The following is a 21,231-nucleotide window of genomic DNA, read 5'->3' as shown; positions in this document are numbered from 1 at the left end:
CTGTGATAAATTAACGCATCTCCATGTCGAAGTCGCAGAGGTAAAGAAAAGTCTTTACTCTAGAATTATATACATTTAATCTACAACAGTACATCTTAGCTGGGTTACTATTTGTACTAGTTGTGCTACATGGGGTCACAGCAGTCAAATAAACACAGCCTAAACATTGTCTAAATGAGAGGATCACAGCTTAAGAAAGAAGAAACAACTAAGGCATGTATGACATCCGTGTGTAAATCCAGTTTTCCCCTCACATAATCACTCCAAACAGCTGTGTGTGCGCGTACTAAAGCCCACTGCTGATACAACAGCAACTGTTGCTAAACCCTTTGTATCAATTGTCTCTCTTATATAACTGCAGAATTTGTGGCAGCGACAACAGGACAGGACAAGTTCATGCAGTGCAACAAATCCACTACCTGGCAAGCAACAGATGGACAGAGGCACACAAGCAGTGACAGCCAAGTTCAGTGACGTCCCAAACAAGGATGTAACATTGATATTATCTGACGGCAGGCAAATCAAAGACACGGGTGACAGTGGCATCCTTTTTGCTTTAGTGTAGGTGAAGACTGAGCAGTATTAGACCCTACATTTCCCATAATGCAACTTGCTGGAGGCTTCTCAGTATGACCTCCCTCCCTGGGTGTCCGATGTAGACTGTCATGCCTTCAGATTATTAAGTTTTTCTAAGTGCCTAAAGTTTAAAGTGAGACGAAAGGACGTCCAGACTGACAGAAGATGTTAAAACATGAATCCAAAGGAGAACAAACATCATCACTAGATCGTCCAGAAGCTTATTGCCAGTTGGCCTTTAGCAGCCCTCAAAGAGGAAAGATGCTACCCATCTCAGACCTCCTGTTTCCCTGAAGCCATACCCAGTCAAACATGGCCAGGAGTTCGGTGGGCTCCTGCACCAGAGCTCTGAATACAGTGACTGGTCTGTGTGGTGAGAAGCATTAATACAGTATAATGCATATGTAAAATCACATAACTTTAGACCAATCGTAGGTCCCTATTACGGCAGACTGCTACTCTGAACATTTGCATGTAATTTGTCAATATGGCTTGCTAATGCGTATGGCACACGACTCCGTGTTGCTCACTGATGTGTCAATGAAGAATCATGGCTGGTATTTTTAACAGCATGTTGAGCCCACTGATTCTGTAACACGGGGAAAGAGGAAGATGGCTGCACTCTGTCTGAGTTCAGTATTCCAGTAAGTGCATTTCCAGTGCACCTGTTCTCACCTGACAGGAGAAAGCCAGCCTTTGGAGATGAGTCATGGTGATGACTGTTTGTCATTTGGTTTGCTATTACAAACGGTGAATGGTGATAGTTAACAGGTGCCACAAACGTATCCTCCAACCTGTGTTATTAGCATAAATGATCTATTTTATACACTAACAGCATGTATAGATGTGTCATTTACAGTTATCAAAGAAAACTGAGCTGTCCTGCAGTCGACAAGGAGATTCTGACAAACAGGAAGAAACAGCCAGCCTTGCTCATTTAAACAGATCCCTCTTTGGTGTACACAACACCATGAAGCTTTCAGCCACTAGCAGCTCTCAGCTGTGGACAGGAATGGCACATTAGAGCAGAAATCCAGAATGAAGTGGACCGTGTTAAAATTAGCTAACAAAGCAACCTTTATATAAACCTGTGGGCTTTGAAAAGTACCCTCCAAAAATCTAGAGTAATGTATTAACCACTGAATGTAGGAGGTTTATAACAGGCTAAGCAAAATGCACAAACACAAACATCATGTTAAACTTTTTCCATACATCTCTGTGACCAGACCAAGAGCACACCAGCAAAGAGAAAAGATACAAAAAGGCACACACTGTTGCTTTACTCAGTTGTAGTTGTGATAAAAGTAGCATTACATGATGCATACTGCACACAGCTATTATTAGTTATTTATGAAAAACTGAAACTATAAATCTAGTACTATTCATTGTTGTACATTAAGAAATATATTTAATACATGGGTCTTTCCAGGAAATATCTTTGTAATTAATAGAAGACTCTTAAGTAAGTGAATGTAGCATTAGTGTCAGTTTATACTGTATATGGTATGATGTTTTGTGATAGCAGCAGGATATGATAAGGAATTAAATTGTATCTTCTCTAACAGCATGAATCTTGGTTCACTCCAGCGTTTCTCTGAGACTGTTCAGATACAGTAGTAATTTAAGCTAAATGCTAATATTGGTAACAATGGTTGTTTTGGTGCGTTCCAAAATAAGTCAGAATTCGGAAATTTGACATTCCCAGTTGGAAATTTTTTGCGGAATTCAGAGCAGAATGTCAGAGCAGACCAACATACCCAACATAGTTGTTGGGTATGTTGGTTTGTAATGTTGTGGGGATGGAGTTGGACTCCCTTAAAGTGGTGTTGGAGAGGCGGATGTTGTCCAAGATAAAGACAATGTTGGATAACACCAAATAATTACCAAAAATCACCACTGAACCACACAGGAAATCATTCCTGCCTGTTGCTCCCTGTACAACTCATCGACTTAACACACTGTATACTGCAATAGCTACACCCTTTTTGCACATGCTCTTCTTTCTTATTCAGCCATTTATCAATAAGTGACTTAATTTTTTAGTGAAGAGGTGATTTCAAAGGCCAACTCTTTGTAAAGGGACTACTGATAACAAAGAGAAATTACGTTTTGAATTTTCTCAGTTGCATCACTCCAGAAACCGTCCTAGTCCTCAACCTATGACTCTCCAATTCTCCTACCTCCTCAGCTTGGCTGTGCACAGGACCAATTTAGCGCAGACTGGGTCACCTGATCTCTCTTTTGGCCAACCAGAACCCAGTGGCTGAACACAGTGTCACACAGGCATGCCAGGCTTGTACACACACACAGCTCAAATTTGGCTGGTATGTCTTATGTTGCCTCACACTGCAGGACATGTAACTGACACAGTTCCTTTTTTTATTTATACCCTTTAAATTCCCCTCTTCATTTGCTGCACTCGATATCCTATGTGGATAGTTTGCACCAATGTCTTTGAGTGTGCCTATATATTTTTCAAAGACTATCATTGTGCTAATTTAAAGATGTGCATTGGGATGTTCTCTTTTGATATATGCCGTTTTGTAACAGTAACTACAAAGAATCTTTAGTGGTGTCACTAGAAGCTGAAGGCAGCCAGGGGAAAGTAAGTAGGTAGATCAACAGATGGATAGGCGAGTAGAAAGGTAGGTTATTAGATAAGCATGTTGGTAGGAAGTTACATAGCTACAAAGGTTGGTAGTTAAAATAATAGCGTGTCGAGGTAACTATTGTCAATGAAATATAGCTAGATAGCACATGACGCAGCATATAAATTATAAATAACTTTAGACAGATCATTCCAGCTGTCCTCTTCCTTCTGGCTGCAAACTCAGTCACTCCAGTACTGCCTGCAGTATCAGGATCTCATTGGCCATGGACCAAATGAATTACACCATTTGATGATCTGATTAACTTGACTTTTGCTTTCTCTTTTCTTTGAATCCTGACAAGGAGCAGGGCTTGAAGCATGCCACACATGCTGGACTTACACTTTTGCGAAACTTTCTGGATGTCTCTACCGAAAAGCTAATGATTTGAAATGCAAGCTGGGTTGCACAAGTTCCTCCATGCTGTAATTGTGTGTCATATGCTCCTAGCTTAATTTAGACAAGCAACAGGCAGCTCTGCATCCTCAACACAATCTTTAACCCATCTGAAGTGAACTTCCGCAAAAATATCCCCATCCTTACCTGTCTGCTTTATCCCCAGCAGGCCACAAAACCAAGAATAACAACAAATATATTGATCCAACAAGCAGAAAATCCAAATGTTAAAACCAAAACTGCTATATGACTGTGTGGCTGCCAGTCATGGCTTGGTTACTGGACGCTCCACAAGCAGGAGCTTGTGTGTGTGTGTTGAAGAGGTTGGGGTGTGGGACGGGGTTAGGGGGGAATCTGAGGCTGAGGAGGGGGGGTGAGAGGAAGCCACGTGGGGTTTGGTTAGAGGGGTACGGAAGGAGCAAATTTAGAGCAGAGTGAAGTGTTAATTAATGGTCAAAGAGAATAGGGAAGCTCAAGTCTGCCCCAGCCGGTGCCTCATGCCTTTGTGCTAATGTGCACAGCTAATGCCAAATCCAAATGACCATGGATAGCTGACACAGAGCTAGCTTGTTGCACGTTGCTGCACAAACTATAAAGATATATTGTTCCATCTGAAATTACAAAAAGTGGCGGAGGCGTCATGACCGGACCAAACTTCATCCAAGTGTGAGAGACAGGGGCCAGAAAACCTGCAACCGGTGCCAGTGAGTCTTTGGGTAGAAACCTGAGAACCAGAGAGAGTCGGACAGACGGAGGGAGACGTGAATACACAACCTTGGAAAACAGATCACACTCAAGCTCAGCTCATCAGGGCTTTATTCATCATATTTCACATAGATCTAACTGATGCAATATACTGAGTACATCAAACAGAATCATCTCATTCCAAAAGGCTTCACTTATTAAAGTAATGGACATAGAAGCTTCTGGGATAGTTTAAAATACATGCCTGAATATGCAAAACCTACATTGATCCATACAGGATCCCTACAGGTCCTCTGCGAGGGGTCTGGGAGCTCGCACGCCTTGTACAGCATCTTTGCTGTTTCTACGACTGCGCTCTTGCTCTTCTGGACAGAGATTTTCAATGTTGTTCCCTATCACTATCGCCCCGTCACTATAACTAGTGCAGTTATCTGCACTGCTACCTTCACCCTCCACATCTTCTCGAGCTCTTCTCTGAGCTTGGTACTTCTCCAGCGTCTTGTGTTCCTTCTTCCTGATGTTGCTGTCATTCGGTATCACGCTCTTCCTCTGCTTGTCCACCACTACTATGTCCTGTTGGTTAGCCATGACCACTTTGCCCGTCTGAATTACGAAGTCCCACAGGATCGTAGCTGGGTTATTCTCCACCACCCTAGGTGGCGTCTTCCATTTTGACTTCAAGACTTCCAGGTTATACTCGGCACAGATGTTCCTGTACACCAGGGCTGCCCAATCCCAGTCCTCGAGAGCTACTATCCTGCAGCTTTTAGATGCATCCCTACTCCAACACAGCTGAATCAAATGGTTTGATTACCTCTTCAGCATGCCATCATGTTTGGCAAAGGCCTGATAACAAGCCATTCATTTGATTCAGGTGTGTGGGAACAAGGATGCATCTAAAAGCTGCAGGACGGTAGCTCTCGAGGACCGGGATTGGGCACCCCTGCTGTACACTATGCCGGCCACTTGGTTATGGCGTTCCATGTATGCCCTGCCTGCTATCATCTTGCACCCTGCTGTTATGTGCTGGATTGTCTCAGGGGCATCTTTACACAGCCTGCACCTGGGGTCTTGCCTGCTGTGATAGACCCCAGCCTCTATGGATCTTGTGCTTAGAGCTTGTTCTTGTGCTGCCATGATTAGTGCCTCTGTGCTGTCAGTCCAGCTTTGTCCAGCCACTGGTAGGACTTCTGGATGTCAGCAACTTCCTCTATCTGCCAGTGGTACATACCGTGCAGGGGCCTGTCCTTCCACGATGGTTCTTCTCCTTGGTCCTCTTCTTTCTCAGGTTTCTGCTGCTTGAGATAAGCTCCAAGCACAAGGTCAGTTGTGGCCTGATGAAATCATGGATGTCTCGATGTTAGTGGCTTCTATCCCCACTTCAGTTTTGGCCAACAGGAATCTGAGTCTAATAAAATGATCCTTTCTAAATGGGAAATGCATTAAAAACATATATGTGATATTCTTTTTCTTTTCAGTATATTAGAGTCATCATTAGAAAATGAGTGACAGAATGTTTCTGTTGATGCCAACAAGGACAAACACAACATATTTTGTCACTTTGACAGATGCAGTGTGATCAGAAATATCAGCGTGCAAATCAACCCATCAGTGGATTAAATAAAGTCGTCCTATCAGTGAAAACTAGAAAGAAACAGACGATACTTGATTCAACATATTTATTGTGGCCTCACCGTTTTACATGGAAACACGAGTTAGTGTGCGTTCGTATCAAAGCATGAGGGGTACAGTGTACAATGCATAAAACAAAGGTCCAGTGCAAAAATATACCAAAGTATCAAAAGAATTATCTTATAAATGACACAGGAGCAGACAGATATATTTTCAGATATTTAGCCATATAATATTTGGTCTTATATAATCTCAAAACAACGGTTCTGTGGGTCAAATAACACCAAAAACTTCCAACTAAAGAATAAAGTCAGACTACCATGTATGTAACATGTAATTAGTTGGATTTTGGAAAATATCACCCCCCCCCCCCCCCCAAAATTCACCAGGAAAATCATTTTGCTTATTGATGAATGACGCAATAAATGTCAATATTTAATCTTAAAAGGCCAATGTATGCAGTCAGCACCCCTTTCACATCCTCTTCCTCCTTCTCTTCATCACAACCAAAGCTATATAGATATCTAAACATATGTTCTAGGTATTATTTAAAGAAATTAAGCCTCTTGAAGCCTCTTCCTCGCTCCTCCTATTGACACTTGACTAAAACCTCCTAACTACCTCCTCCAACTTTGTCCTTCCTTTCCTTGAAGACTGAATTCTGCCTTTTTAAACACCAGTTTTCATCACACTCTCCCACACATCACATCCACAGGGTGGAAAACAACAGCTGACACTTAAGTGAATACTGCAAAAACGCAAGCTGCTTTGTATTCATTTTTTTTCCGTCCTGTATCACGCTTCATCCTACTTTGCAACACAATCCGGAGAAATAACGAGGTTGGGCTAAATGTTTGGGTCCATCTCCATCAATTAAACCATACTTTTAATCTGAAAAGCTGTGCAAATCTACTTGGTGCAATAAAGATGTGCAATCTGATGCGACAGGTCTCCGTGAACCGAACTGAAATAAAAGGAAGCGGACGTGGGAAGCTAAAGAGACAGCCAGGGGTGGGAGCATGAAGCTGAAGATGGGGAAAAGATGCTGAGGGGATGAAAAGTGGCAGCAAGAGGAAACGAGTTGTGAAAAGTGAGAGAAAAAGAGTTTGTGGGAGAGTTAAGGATGTGAGTCACCACAGGCCTGATACAGAATCTATCACGTTTTTAACCAGTGGAAGGTGTAGGAGGAAGTGCGCTGTTCCCTCGCGCTCTCATTAGTGATACAGCGATCGTCCAGTGCTAAGCAACAGGGAGCAAAGAGTGGCAGCAGCAGGCACTTTGCTTCAAATAAACCAGAAAAATATCCTCATTCTCTAAAAGAGTAGCTTAAGATCATAAATGGATAAACCCTGATAAAAAGGAAACTGTTATTAGGTGTCAAACTGGTCAGCTTGCAGATGAGCTGATTTCATATGCTGTTACTTAAAGCAGTCCAGAGAGAAAGACAGATACTCTCAATCATTCCAATGTTAGACCATGTAAAAGAAAAGTGGTTATTGTAACAGAATTTCATAATGAACTCTGCAATTTAATCAGTTTTGAAGACAAATGAGAATTATGGAGTCAGAACTCATTTTAGAGCTGGTTTATTTCCCAGCATATACCCTAAAGGTGTATGACAGAGTGTGGAAGCAGGATGAGCAGATACAGGCTGTTCGATAACTGAAAGTTAGAGCTGAACAAAAACTATAAGAACTGTGGAGCACTAGGTTTTGGTCTGCTCTCCTGTCTAGTCTGGCCACGGTCCTGCTCAGGAACCTGACCAAAGCTGTCGGTTCTACACTGTCACCTTTCCCTGTAGGCCTGACCACAAGCTAGCACAGCAACAGTCTCTATGTACTTGTCCTATTCCATACTTAAAACAAAAACCCACACATACAGTAGCCTACAGGTTTTAAAAAATGTTAACATTATTGGTAAAAAAGTTAATTTAAAAAAAGCAAGCTAGGTAAGGTGTATTTACTCGTGATATGCTCGCCAGAATTTAATCTAACCAAATTTAATTTCAGTTGTTATCCACTTCAAACAAGGATAACAGTTTTAAGGTGCCTTACAATCTGAATCTATGTAAATATTAGCGCAAAGTATGCTACGTGTGTACAAGTCCTTTTGTTTATGAGACAAGTGACTCATTTCGGTACTGCTAGCCAAGCTTTGCTTTCATATAACAGCTAACAGCATTAGCTAGGAGCTGCAAGTTAGCTAATAGTTACGGCATATTTTGGCCCTGTTAGCGAGCACCTCTTAGCCTGGTAATATTAGGTCACAATCCACTATGTTAATGCACAATAGCCGCGTTAAGCTATTTGTTAAGTACGTCAGACAATCAAACACCTTCTGTCCCCGAAAGAATCGTTGTAAGACGTGATTAAAACTTAGCAATAAGACAAAAATTTCATTTTCCAGTTCAAAATATTCTCACAGAACCAGCTGTAATATTTCTCACAAGTCATAAGTCTATAATAAAAGTAAAATTAAAGTATCAATGTATATAAAAACATTTGGCACAATTATGATAACGACAAAATTCAAGAGTGTGCAGGATAATGTAAAAAACATAAAGTTAGCCGTTTAAGCAAAATCTCGTAGAGGAGAAACAGAATAATAAAATGGATAAATACTCAGATTCACATTTGAAGGTAAGAAAACCGCAATGATTTCTTTACCTTTACCAAAGCAAATAATACTTAATGCATACATCTGTGATATTTAATACATAAACACTCGTAACATTGACTTGTGTGTATTTTGTTGCAACACTTTGGGCCTGGGTGAGTTTCCAAGGTGATCTAAGAGTTTATCAAATTAATAACTTGATTCATAAATGAGATCAGTTGTCACTTGTGAATAATCTGTTAGAATCAAGGAAGCAAATACATCAAAGCTTTCATCTTTGGTTTCTTGCTTTGAAGCTCATTGAATAAAAGACAAAGAGGCCCAACTCACTACATATCCTATATTTTATATTTTCAACATGTTGCCCCATCAAAAACTGGTCCGACAGTGGGTAGTGTAACAAATACTGATCCAAAGGTTAGCAGTGATCTCTTCAATACTGACGACAGGATGGCTTTTGATGTAACGCGTATAAGAGGGCAACTGTGCAAAACACCTTTCTTACACACGCAACAAGAAAATCAAACAAACAGAATTCACATTTGATTTTAGACGATTCAGCCAAGTTTGTGAGTCCTGTGAGCAGCTCACATTCACAATCAAAGACCGTGGGGGGCATGCACGACTCGGTTTTAAGATTGAATTTCACATTCGTAAGCCTGCAATTCTGTACATATATGTAAAGATGGCGTGTAATAAAATATTTAGAAAACAGTGCATCTTACAGGATTATATACAAGCTATACAAAAAAAGAGCGAGTTATACTTGCTTTATATCTCTATTTATCTACACTATTTATGCTGCACATTTAAATTGCTCCTTTTATGGTAAATGGCTTTTAAGGTCCTTTGCAAAAAGAAATGCGATTTAAATGACGTGGTCCAGTTCTGTGGTAGACTGACCTCTCACACTTAGAGCCGAGGGGAGGGGCTGTGCTAGCAACATATATTCAAACTAATTCAAACTATGCAACGCAGCAAATATACCCATCAGTATTTTTTTTTTTCCCTCACTTCATAACGAATTTGCAGACTAGTTGCGTGAGAAAATAATTCCTATCTAACATTTGATAGTGCTATATATTAAATAAAATAGTGATATGTATTTAATAAACTAGAACATGAGTCAGTACAGTAATATGATAGTTTGTTTGGGTTCTACCACTCTGATAAAAGCAATTCTATCAATTCAAGGACTTCATAAATACCGGAACAGTTTTGAGGTATTGCAGACAGGCAGCGAACACTGTGGATCTAAAACTGCTCCAAGGACGTAATCATGGCACGAGCAACAAAGATGGAATGATATGAAGCAGCCCACATTTCATTAAATGCCCAGGTGATGTACAGAGTGAACAAAGCTACTGACAGACAAACACAAATTAAGTGATGATTACTCTCTGGTGTGTGCAGCAACAACTGTGATCCAGGTGTGAGGATGCCGATGATCCAGAAAAGCATCAGAGCTGGGCATTTTAAAACGCACACAATCAAATACTTGTTAAGCACATAATTAAGTCATAATTGATTCTTGAAAAAAAGAAAAAAAAATCCAGGCGCTGAACAAACAGCCAGGTGTTCATGTGAAATCCCAGAACAACCGTCCACGTGAAGCCCTCTGTTTTGGTGAAACGTCACGTAAAATAAAGGAAAAAAGACGCTGGCACAGCTGCTTGTACCTTTGAACATTTCTGTGGATGTGTGTTTGTGCTGCAAATCATGTCCAGGCGTCAGTGCTGTGATCCACGCGTCAGTAGTCGATGATGGAGCGATGAATTCAAGCTTTTTTCCTGCAGGCGGATTTTTGACCAGCTCAATCGTTGATCATAATGGTTTAACATGGCGACTGCACAAGGCTGAGGGACGGATGGAGGAATCGAGCAGACTCTTGCAATGGTATCCACCACTTCACGGAGGTCAACGCAGGTCAGCACAAAGCCAAAAAACACACAACAAAGCATCACCAGGATAACCCAGAACAATGAAGGCAGACGCCCACCAGTCGATCCCAGAGGTAACTGGTCTCAGTGTTACCAGTTGAACAGAGAGTTCTGTCCGAGAGTCATGAAGTAAATCTGACTGCTGCCGCCCGACTGCACCGACGCAAAGAAAACCTGCAACAAGACGGTGCTTTTAGGAACTGAAATCAAACAAACGGTGCATAAATAAAGCGAGTGAGGCTGTTTTTTGTCGTAGGTTCCTCCTACCTTGTCATTCCTTTCACACAGGAACTTCAGCTTTTGAGCCTTTTTATGCATGAACACTCCCTCCAGGTTCCCCGTGTTCGCTGACCTCAGCTCTATGGCCTTTTCTCCCCAACCCATCACCTGGTTAGACTGCAGGTAGGCTGGATTGGAGAGAAACAGACGAATATGAGAAAACAGTCTAAATATGTCTCCTACATTTTTACTCCTTATACTTGAATACTGCCTCATCTCCATGCCCCAAAAACACACACACACAGATTGACTACCATCTTATTTTTAGCCCACCCTGTCCCTGATCTGTCTCCACTGAATGTGGTTCAGGTTAAGTTCTCAGTGGCAGGACAGCTGCTCATCCAGATCTAGTGAGTCGAACTGGAAAAATCTACAGTGATGTTAAGCAGTGCCTGACTAATCATCGCAATTGGGTTGTTGTTAGTGGTACCTGCACAAAGACGCACTGTGTACAAAAATAGACCTTTATGGGTGTATATAGCATTTGCATAAAGATGTGTGCTCCAACATTACCGACAGATGTAGGCATTTCCCCCCACTGCAGCACTGTATCCTTGGTGATACGGCCATAGGTGTCAATGTAGACGCCCTCGTCTTCATAGCAAACCAGGACCTCTGTTCCAGCTTTGTTTGGCAAAATGATGATTGCATGGGGACGGATGGGACCCGGGATCTGCAGAGTAACGCACACACAAACACAACATGAACACTCGTTTTTTTTTTTTTAATTATTGTTTGGAAAGAAAAACCCAAATTAAAAACCCCAGAAAATACTATCATCTATATGGATTGCAGAAAACATGAAGGCTGTTCCTTCATGCTATTTAAATGTTATCTTACAGTCACTGGTGATCCAAAGACTAAGGTTCAGGTCTAAATGCACAACCATTGCAACAATCAAACGTAACAAATCCATAGTCACAACTTTATTTCAAAGACTAGATTTCATGATGAAACTAAAGTCCTTGACTAAATATGGCGGCATTGTATCAGAACTGACCAGATACTCAGATTCTTAATTTAATAAAACATTTTAACAGAGATTGAACACAGCAGCCTGTATTTAAGATAAAATTCCAGGAGGAAGTAAAAAAACAAGTTAGAGATTCGATTTTATTCGAAGACGCATTTCACTGCTCAGTTAAGTTTATCTAACTTTAACTTTATTTAAATCCATTCAGAAAAGTGTTATTACATTATTTCACTGAGAACATCTTCAAAGTAGTGACCTAGGAATATATTTAACAGTTCAGACACATGTTCACAACAGCTCAGGATGTTTATCTAACCAGATAAGATCCATTTACTTATCCAGCTGAAGGATGAACCCAACGCTTCAGAAACAGGTTTCTAATAAATCAAAGGGTCCATCGGTGATTGGACAAATACATCGACTATCGACGATAGGCGGAGCCTTTCGCTGATCGTTTTTATTTTTTTTGCCCGTGAGTACATTTGTTAATAATGTTGGTTGAAGCTAAGAGAAGCAGTCAAAAATAACAGCGCCGTTTTAACAAACAACAAATTAAAAAAACCACAATGTTGGAAACAAAGAGGAACGAGCTTTTCCCCCACTGTAACGTGTTTACAGGCTGTTCCAGTGTTTATCTGTCTGACACACTCGACCGAACAACAAATACAAATTAAACAAGAAGTAAGTTAAAAATCAAAATGTCTCTTCCAGTGAACATAAAACCCTCTGATGTAAAGTTAAGTCTTTTGTTGGATTTGGCGCATCTCAAATAAATAAATGAATAATCCAAAAAGTATCTATAATAATACTGAAACAAACAAGAAAAGAAGCTAAAATATTCCCTCCAAACAAAACTTAGAAATTTAAAATGCGCAAATCAGTCCGTGCATGATTGCATTGCTCCGCCCATCAAAAAGTCTGCAGCTGCACGACTTTTCCTCCTATCATCGGTTATTGGACTGTCGATTGGAACATTTTTATATATCGCACAACCTTAAAGTCCATAAACGTGAAGGAGAGGTGTTTGTTTGTTGCAAGCCTCATTTAATCGCGAAACTCTGAAATATCTGTTCAGACACTTTTAGCAAACTAGTTATGAAATATTCCAACCAACCAAGCGTTCACTGCAGCAGGTCTGACAAGATTTAACTATGAAAATAAATCATTGCAACTTTCTAAACATGAATATCAGACAAACTACAGATATTAGGACAAACACTGCAACGTCAATGAATCCTTTAACAGATTCCACCGAAGCAAAAGTCCTACAATAAAAGAAGAAAATGTTGGGCTGAGCTCTGTGCCCGACACAAACACTGCGCTTCACACCGAACACCTTACCAGAGTGTGAGCCACCACAATCCTGAGCATGAGAACAGGCATCCACAGCCGCAACGCAATCTTAATCCTCTGCCTTGGAATCAGCATTGTTACATAGTTTGCAGGCAACAACAGGAGATGGCTGTACGCGTGTGTGTGCGCGTGTGTATACTTCTTTAAGTGGGTGGGCACATTGTGTGTGTGTGTGTGTGTGTGAGAGAGAGAAAACGTTTGAGGGTTAGGCTTTGCTTACAGGTGAACTGATTTTAACAGTAACAGAAATCACTGTTTTGACGTCTTTAACTGATTGTGTGTATGTGTGTGTGGGTATGCACCTAAGACAAGAATGAGTGTGTATCAGATAACAGCTACTGGGAAAAGCCCCAGCAGTGTGAAGGTTCCTCCAGTGTGCGTGAAGAAAGAGAAAGTGAGTGGGTTTAAAGGAGTGCTGCAGCTGAGTGTGTCTGGCAGAAAGCTCCAGTGTGTATGTAAGAGAGACAAGAAAAGAGGAAAACACGGGAAGGAGAGCAGAAATGATATCGAAGCAGCAGCAGCAGCATAAGGCACCGGTGTAGTAGACAGCTGTGAGCAGGCTCGCTTAATATACACAGGAGGGAGGGGGGGGGGGAGCAGGTCAGGACACACACTCACTTTCTCTCTCTCTCTCTCTCTATCACACACACACACACACACACACACACACACACACACACACACACACACAGAGTTAATGATGGTAAGAGAAGGAGGACAGAAGGGGTGTATTTTTAGAGCTAATTTCTCTCTTCATGTGTCTCCAACTCCTCCTTGCTTACAGAAAGTAGCACGTTTAGCGGTGGCAGGGGTGCTGTGTGTGTTTGGGTGTATAAAAAAACAAAAAACAAAAAAACAACCTCACAGAAAGAAAGTTTATAATCGCTTTAACTCCACGCAGCAATTTGTGACCGAAAAATCGAATTGTGACACGAGTCCTTTCAGAATGACTCACAAAATGATTAAACGTTCCTCGTATGGATGCTAGGCGGACAAATATAAAGAACATCTTTAAATAAACCATTAAACTGGAACAACCAGCCACCCACTCACACTCCACACCACATGTAGTGCTGTATAGTTTGCACAGTAAATCAACTGATGGAATCAGATTACCTTCAGACTCTGGAAAGACTGATTAAATAAAGGCTCAAGCCAAAATGTTTCCAGCGTAAAGTTGAACCACTTTAATATAAACTGAGCCTCGGGCCTCTCCAGTTGTTGCTAAGAACATATTTAACAGGATGTGTCAGAATGTGAATATGACTCACTCAAGCTACAGCGAGCTTTACATGCCCACATACAGCAGAGGAAGAATAATAACTGCTCCAATTGTACCAGCAGTGGGCGATTGGTCACAGTTAAAGACACAAATACATTTACAGCGTAACCTTTCTAAATATTAAACACTAAACAAATCAGATTTACATGTTCCCAACAAGGACCAAACAAAGAAATACTGGCCGTGCTGACTCCAGCCACCAAATGCAGTCGTTTACTTTCACCAAAGAGATCATGCAGAGTTGTAGCCACAGGTGTTGAAAACACACCTAAGATGCTCCAGTTCATCAGTGCTGTGACTGTGTCGTTAACCGTGAATGTTTTCAGAGTGTACTTTAAGGTGAAAGTGAGGTTATTATGCAAAGTTTAACTGGGACAACCCACTTGAGATTAAATCGCTTTGTATGTGACCTATAAACTGAAATGAATCTGATGCAGATACTGAGGCTATAGCATATACAGTCACGGTTCCTCATTCAATTCTAAAGGTTTTACATATCAGGAAATAATGAAGACATCATTAGAAAAAATTAAGCCTGAATGCAGCAGTAGTGTGTAGTAAGGGTGTGCTTAGTTTGACATGGTGTACAATGTGTTATTGCCTAATTTAAAGGCCCTCTAAGGAGGGTGGTGACTTGACTGGACTGTGAGTCTCAGTTTATTAGGTTTATGTGGCAGGGTGTGGCTTGCGATGCCACTGCAGGTGAGATGGATGCGCCTGAGTGGCATCTACAATCACGCCTCGCCAGCTTATACCGGATCCTGTATTGGTTGTTGCTGTGCAGGTGTAAATAAAGCTGAAAAGCTTGAAAATGTCACCGGGTCTGCTGTGGTTCGTTACAGTTTGAGAACAGCACCTTCTACATGTAAATGGTAAACAGACGGCTTCAACATGGGCTTAGTATCTCGCCCAAGGATATTTGGCATGCAGACTGGAGCAGACTGGGATCGAACCACCAGCCACTGTTAGTAGGTGACCTACTCTCCCACCTGAGCTACAGCCACCTGCATCAATGACACTAAAGCATGTGACTCCTTTAGTGTCATTGCTCGTGTCGGTCTCATTTTCAGGAGGCGGTGTCGAGTCTGTGATGAATCTGTTGGGTCAAGCTGTGCTAATTCTAGAGAACATCCCAAATCAAACTCCTCCGCAGCCACACAGGAAATGATAAAACGCTCCAGTGCCTCGTCAAAACATCCACATTTCAACATCAGCTGAAAAATCAGCGTACACGCATAAAAGATCTGTGACAGCAGCTTCACTCAAGTCAGTGTCTGCAGATTTAATGAAAGTTCAAACACCACCTATGAACGTGAGTCACAACAGTTTGATATTAGTTCCCACAGACGGAGTGAGGGCGAGCAATGATATTTTGGTAAATGCAGAAAGAGAGACGATGAAATTAAGAGAAAATGAACAGTGGTACCTTGAATGATAGAGTGACAGTGGGAGGGAGAAAAGGAAGCGGATGGAAGAATAGTTTCTGACAGCCATCGACTGTGTTGGAGGAGAGTGGAGGGAACACAGCAGAAATGCAGGAAAGTAATGACTGACATGACTGTGAGTGGGAGGAGGGCTATACTGAGATGTATACTAAGAGATGAAGAGTGAGGTGATATGGTCGACTGGAGAGCTGATAAATGAAAGAAAATGACTTAATAAGCTGCTTTAACAGAAAGCTGCAGGTACAGAGATCAGACATCGGTTTAGTCTTTAAAGATGTAAAACTCTCACGATGACAACTACAGGTTGAGCCACAGTGATGGAGCAGAGCAGGGAAACCCTCAAACTATCCCACATCACAGACTCGACACACACCTTTATGGCAAAAACAGTGCCAACAAAACATGCAAACAGACACGCACAACCTCCTGAGTCGAAGTGATGACACAATCCTCAAAGAGTACGAAGAACGGAGCAGATGCTTACATGTGTCGGCAAGTAGAGGTCATATGGTGTCCCAGAGTCTACGTCAATGGCGTGGAAACCAGACACGGAGCCGTAGATGACCTTTAACCTTTGACCTTCCTCCACTGTCAGGTCAACAGAAAGGGGCTTTTGAGGCAGAGTTCTGAAGGACTGGGCAGACACACAGACACGATGATTAAGTTACATAAGTTTGCACATTAGCCTAATTACATAATCTAAAGTGAAACTGCTCCATTAATAATAATGCAGTGTCACAAAAGCTGCCATCCTAAGATAGTCCACCTAATTCTTCCATTTTTGGCCTGTGACACAGTATGGAAGAGAAAGTAGTTCAGGCCTCAGAGGACAAACAGAAATGGGACACATCTCTGCTGAGAGTCTGTGGTTATGAGACCCAGAACCTGATGTGTCCTGTCTGTGTACATGCAAGTGTTCGACTGTGGAAATAACACAGCAATAACCCACTTAATCAATGAATCGATCAATGGAAAGGAAAGCTGAGCAGGCTGATGTTCTTAGGTGTTACACCGCGATGTTAAACTTAGCTTCACCTTGTCTGTAGTGCTGTTAGTTAGCATGCTAAAACCAGCATGTCAGCCTGTTTACATGACTACACACACTGGTTAGTAAAAAGGAAGGTGCTTCAAGTTTTCAACTAGAAGAAAAGTCTGAGATAAACTACTGTGTGACTTTACGATTACTACAAACATCTAAAAAACCTTCTAATAAGTAGAATAAGTAGTACTTTCCATGATATTAGTATTTCACAGCTCCACAGACTGATGAACTTATATCTTCAGTATCTCTTATTTTTATTGCATTTCATTAATTTGTTACCAACCTTAAAGGCCATGAATTTGTGGTAGGGTTTTGGGGCCCAAGCGTACACCTCCACAGCATTCTTCAAGGCAATCACCAAGAACTTTATCTTCTCATAACGCACTAGAAAACAGAAAAACAGAAACAAAACAAGCGGTAAGGAGCGTGAAAAATCTGAGACCACATATTCTACACGTAGCTCCTAAAGATCACTACATACACAACATCTGTAACCTGCATTAGTTTGAAGCTCTGTAAAATATCATTCTGTTTTTATTTAGTGTACCTACCCACTTTATAGTGGACACAGCCCTCTAAATCACCCACTGACGTCCAGCCCTGTCTTTTCTCCACCTCCGGGTCATTACGCAGGATTTTATTCCTTAACCAGGACAAGTAGTAGAGACGCAGCTTGTTCTTTTTTCCTACAGACAGAGAGGGAAGGATGCAAACGACTCCTGCTTCAGTGTGACAAAGTTTCAATCAGTTTCTTTGAGGTGACGGAGCAAACCAGAACAGAGCACGAATATCGAGCAGTCATCCACACACAAGTGTCAGTTTTACCTGAAGAAACCTGTTAAACAGTTACAGTAATGTGGTCTCTTTGAACTACTGTGCAAAACTTATAAGCAGAGTTTAATCATTATGCAGGGCAGAGTGCTGCACTCTGTGTCACTGTTTCTGTAGCTCTGAACATTTGAACATGCAGCACATATACCTGATACAGTAATCAACACATTGAGTCCTTCAAGTACATCCATTTGTTGAAACCGTCGCCTGCTGATCAGCGGGTACACCTTTCCCTGACCACTTCGATCCAGCAGCCACAGACCGTTTTCTGTGCCCACCAGCAGATTCACACCTGCACGTCAAAACAGAAAATATCAACACTGACACAGTTTGTATCATTTTCTGAAAGAATCTTCTTCATTTAAAAACACAAACAACATAAAACACATAAAAACTACATACCCCATAATCCAGCACACAGAACCTCCGCGTTGAACTTCTTTTTGTACTTTCGGATCTCTGGCGTGTCGCTCTGTGGTCGAATGTTGGTTGGGTTCACGTTAACCACGGAGCCCTTCCTGTGGTTCTCTCTCTTCAGTGGCTCGCCCTTAATGCCTGCTGAATGCAAAAATGATTCAAGATAAAAGTTTAAAAAATAAAACTAAACTGTGCTCACAAAGCAAACTGTAGCTCGGCTCTCTGGTAGAAAACTCACTCGGGCTCTGTGGTGGTGATGAGATGGGGATCAATCGTGGATCAATGAAGGGCAGGAAGGAGGAAGATGATGATGTCGGGCTTTTACCAGTAGGACTGCCGATATCCTGATGAGCACAATGACAAGGGAAGAGATTTTATACTTTAATAAAACACGAACAAAAAAAACAACACAACAGGCAGTTACAGTTATGAAACCATAAACCATTTATATAATCATTTACCAGTTACAAATTATGGTTTTCATACATCAGTAACAACAGTTCCGTTAACTCGAAATCCAAACTGAAACCCAGGAAGACTGAGCTCCCAGCCTGTGCCACTACCTCCCTCTGGTGGACATTTATAACTAATGCAGTCTGTCGCTTTATTTAAACCTTGGCTATGATAATGAGCCCAAAGGTTTATATCAAGTAGTCTGTTGACATTTATTAACACAAAGACATTAATACTGATACAACTGTAAGTCCATCTGAACTTAATCAGCACTTTGTCTTAAAAACAAACAAAAAACAAACAACTATTATTCTCATTTACAATCTAATTCTTTTGTTCTTGGATGCTACTAGAGTAGCTTTCATTCATAGTTCAAAATAATCCATATTTATGTTATACTGGGTTTTGATGCTGCCGATCAATTCATCCTCTGTCTTTCTTTAAGGCCCTCATCATATAAGATAACTTTTGAGTGATTGGTTGCCCCTCAAAAGCAATGCAATTTGATCTCAAGAGTAAAAAGACATCGAGTGTTTAGAGCTTTTGGCTCACAGCAGTTACTTTGACAGTGTTCAACGTGAACATCCACCACTGAAACAAACTGACAGTATGACAGCAACATAATAAAGAGCATGATATACTGTTTTCATTATAAACAACACTGCTGAACGTCGCTGTAGTGTACACTGAATGATAAACAGGGATGCTGATGATGACAATGACCAGAAGAAGTAAAGCTCTGAGAAATCTGTGCTGATTTTCTACTTACATGTAGATCCTGGTGTGTGGGGGATCCGGGAGATGTGGGCGATCTCAAATAGCCAAGTTCCCGTGCTCGCTGCTGCTGGATGAATGCATTGTGGGTAGGACTAGAGGAAGAAATTTTTTGCAGAAGGTCTGGTAGCAAGTAGGTGTCATCTGAACCCAACTGCGAAATCTATAGAGCAATACCAGGACAGGATGTAACTTGAGTAACTGTGAGGCGTCACATGAATGAATGTTAAAGCTTTAGGAAGTCAGCTTTTTTACACAACCGACCACAGAGCAGACAGTCACGTGTGCTCTGTGGTTGTGTTTGCTCAGTACCTGGTTGAGATTGTGGTGAGGCTGCAGGACGATGCCGTCGGGTATTCCTCTGAAGTATTTCCCTTTTCCATTGGACATGCCAGACCTTGAAACATACCGCTCGAGATTTTAGACTAGAGACCGACTGCAGATGTCATATTTCATAGTTAGAAACAAGACTGATGCATCCTTCAGCAATAAAAGCAACACACTGGATCCTAATGACACCTGCTGTTTCAGACTGTGACTAACTCACAAACAACACTATAGTAACACTAATTTGCTTTCAGGACTGTTAAACCAAATGAGATACTTGGCTTCTCCCAGGTTTACTGCCACAGGAATTGAAATCACAATAAACAGACTTGGATTTCATTTCCTCTTCATACTTAGCAGAAATATTTCAGTGCTCATTTCTCCCAGTAGATGCAGCAGAATTACTAATTTCGTGACTTTTTACTAGATTCTAAATATCAGTTTAAAAAAAATCTTGCAACACATCATGTTTCGTCACAGTGCTGTTTGGAAACTAAAAGAGTTGCTTCACTCCTTCATGTGCAGCAGGACACTTAGTTTTTTTGCTAAAAGAAACTGTCGAGCAGGTCAAACACATGATGAGCTTGATGGGAACATTTCTTAAACAATAACCTCTAACAATAAGAATACAGCATCATAAATACACTGAGGATGTGTTTGGTTACCCGCTTCGCTCCTCGTCATCACTGCTGCCGACTTCATCGCTAGAAGAAGAGTATTCTGCGGCCTTGTTAAGCCGACCCAGAGCGGGTTTTATTCCCTGCGAGAGGAAAAGGAAGTAGCCGGAAAAATGAGTTGGACAGAGAGAAAAATCATTGATGTTAATGTGATGAAGCAAGTTTCAAATCAATGAGGAAGAGGGATCTAGATGACATGTGCATGCATGCTTTGTACTGATACTATGATATACTGAAACAATTTAACTCTATAAACCAGTGAGACTGCACACATGCTCCAACAACACTTACCTGTGTGTGTCCACTGCTTATGTTATCCAGCTTCCTGTGTGGGTGGTGCTGCAGGAGGGGACTTTCCAGCTTGAAGTAACCTAAGACACACACATATGTTAGCAGCAGTAATCAGTGTGAGAGTTACATGTGGAATCTCATGTGTAAATATACCTGTTTCTTGCCAGACTGCTTTAAAGACAGTAAATGGACCCAAGGCTGTGAGCTAGTTCAGGCAGGTTACTCGAGCTGTACTGTCCTCATTGTCTACAGCAACACTTCTGAATCTAAAAAATGCTCCCTTATTCACAAAGGGTCACCACAGTGGGCAGCTCGGTATGTTTGATTTGACAGATTTTTTTTAAATGTTGGATGCCCTCTCTGGGAAAAGACTGAAATGACTTGGATCTCCTCCCGGGATCGAACGGACAATCTTTAGCTCGTTAGGCAAATGTGTGAACCACAATCTCAGCTTCATGTCACTGCATTACTGTGTGCTGTTTAAACTCCAGCATCCACCTGCAGCTTCCAGGGGAATGTTTAATAATGACTCCCTAAACTGCCCAGGTGATTTAAAATAAAAATATATTTAAGT

At 41.3% G+C, this 21,231-nt stretch overlaps 2 protein-coding genes across 6 annotated transcripts in view; both read right to left on the bottom strand.

Moving 5' to 3' along the window:
- Positions 1-3,904, bottom strand: part of myot (myotilin) — a 33,511-nt gene extending 29,607 nt beyond the window's left edge. The window contains exon 1 of the mRNA XM_085287867.1: positions 3,768-3,904. The gene's annotated coding sequence lies outside the window, so the exon portion shown is untranslated. The remainder of the gene's footprint in view (positions 1-3,767) is intronic.
- A 2,544-nt stretch (positions 3,905-6,448) lies between these two features.
- LOC146581887 (mitogen-activated protein kinase kinase kinase kinase 4-like) overlaps positions 6,449-21,231 on the bottom strand; it is a 56,805-nt gene continuing 42,022 nt past the window's right edge. For 4 of the 5 annotated variants that reach the window (XM_085287861.1, XM_085287864.1, XM_085287865.1 and 1 more), the window contains 13 exons: positions 20,658-20,737; positions 20,355-20,449; positions 19,675-19,759; positions 19,358-19,525; positions 18,374-18,479; positions 18,121-18,276; positions 17,867-18,010; positions 17,439-17,573; positions 17,171-17,271; positions 16,330-16,479; positions 11,306-11,465; positions 10,781-10,920; positions 6,449-10,687 (listed from right to left, as the gene is read on the bottom strand). In XM_085287861.1, coding sequence (XP_085143987.1) covers positions 10,604-10,687; positions 10,781-10,920; positions 11,306-11,465; positions 16,330-16,479; positions 17,171-17,271; positions 17,439-17,573; positions 17,867-18,010; positions 18,121-18,276; positions 18,374-18,479; positions 19,358-19,525; positions 19,675-19,759; positions 20,355-20,449; positions 20,658-20,737 — 1,604 coding nt within the window. In that variant the 3' untranslated portion in view covers positions 6,449-10,603. The remainder of the gene's footprint in view (positions 10,688-10,780; positions 10,921-11,305; positions 11,466-16,329; positions 16,480-17,170; positions 17,272-17,438; positions 17,574-17,866; positions 18,011-18,120; positions 18,277-18,373; positions 18,480-19,357; positions 19,526-19,674; positions 19,760-20,354; positions 20,450-20,657; positions 20,738-21,231) is intronic. The other variant, XM_085287862.1, reaches the window with a different exon arrangement.

This window comes from Mchenga conophoros, linkage group LG2 (genome assembly GCF_057382185.1).
Source record: "Mchenga conophoros isolate Kocher_MC1m ecotype Shallow Benthic linkage group LG2, M_conophoros_male_GT1.1, whole genome shotgun sequence".
Taxonomy (NCBI): domain Eukaryota; kingdom Metazoa; phylum Chordata; class Actinopteri; order Cichliformes; family Cichlidae; genus Mchenga; species Mchenga conophoros.
Note: the sequence above shows the minus strand (reverse complement) of the source record. Positions and strands in the feature narration are given on the sequence as shown.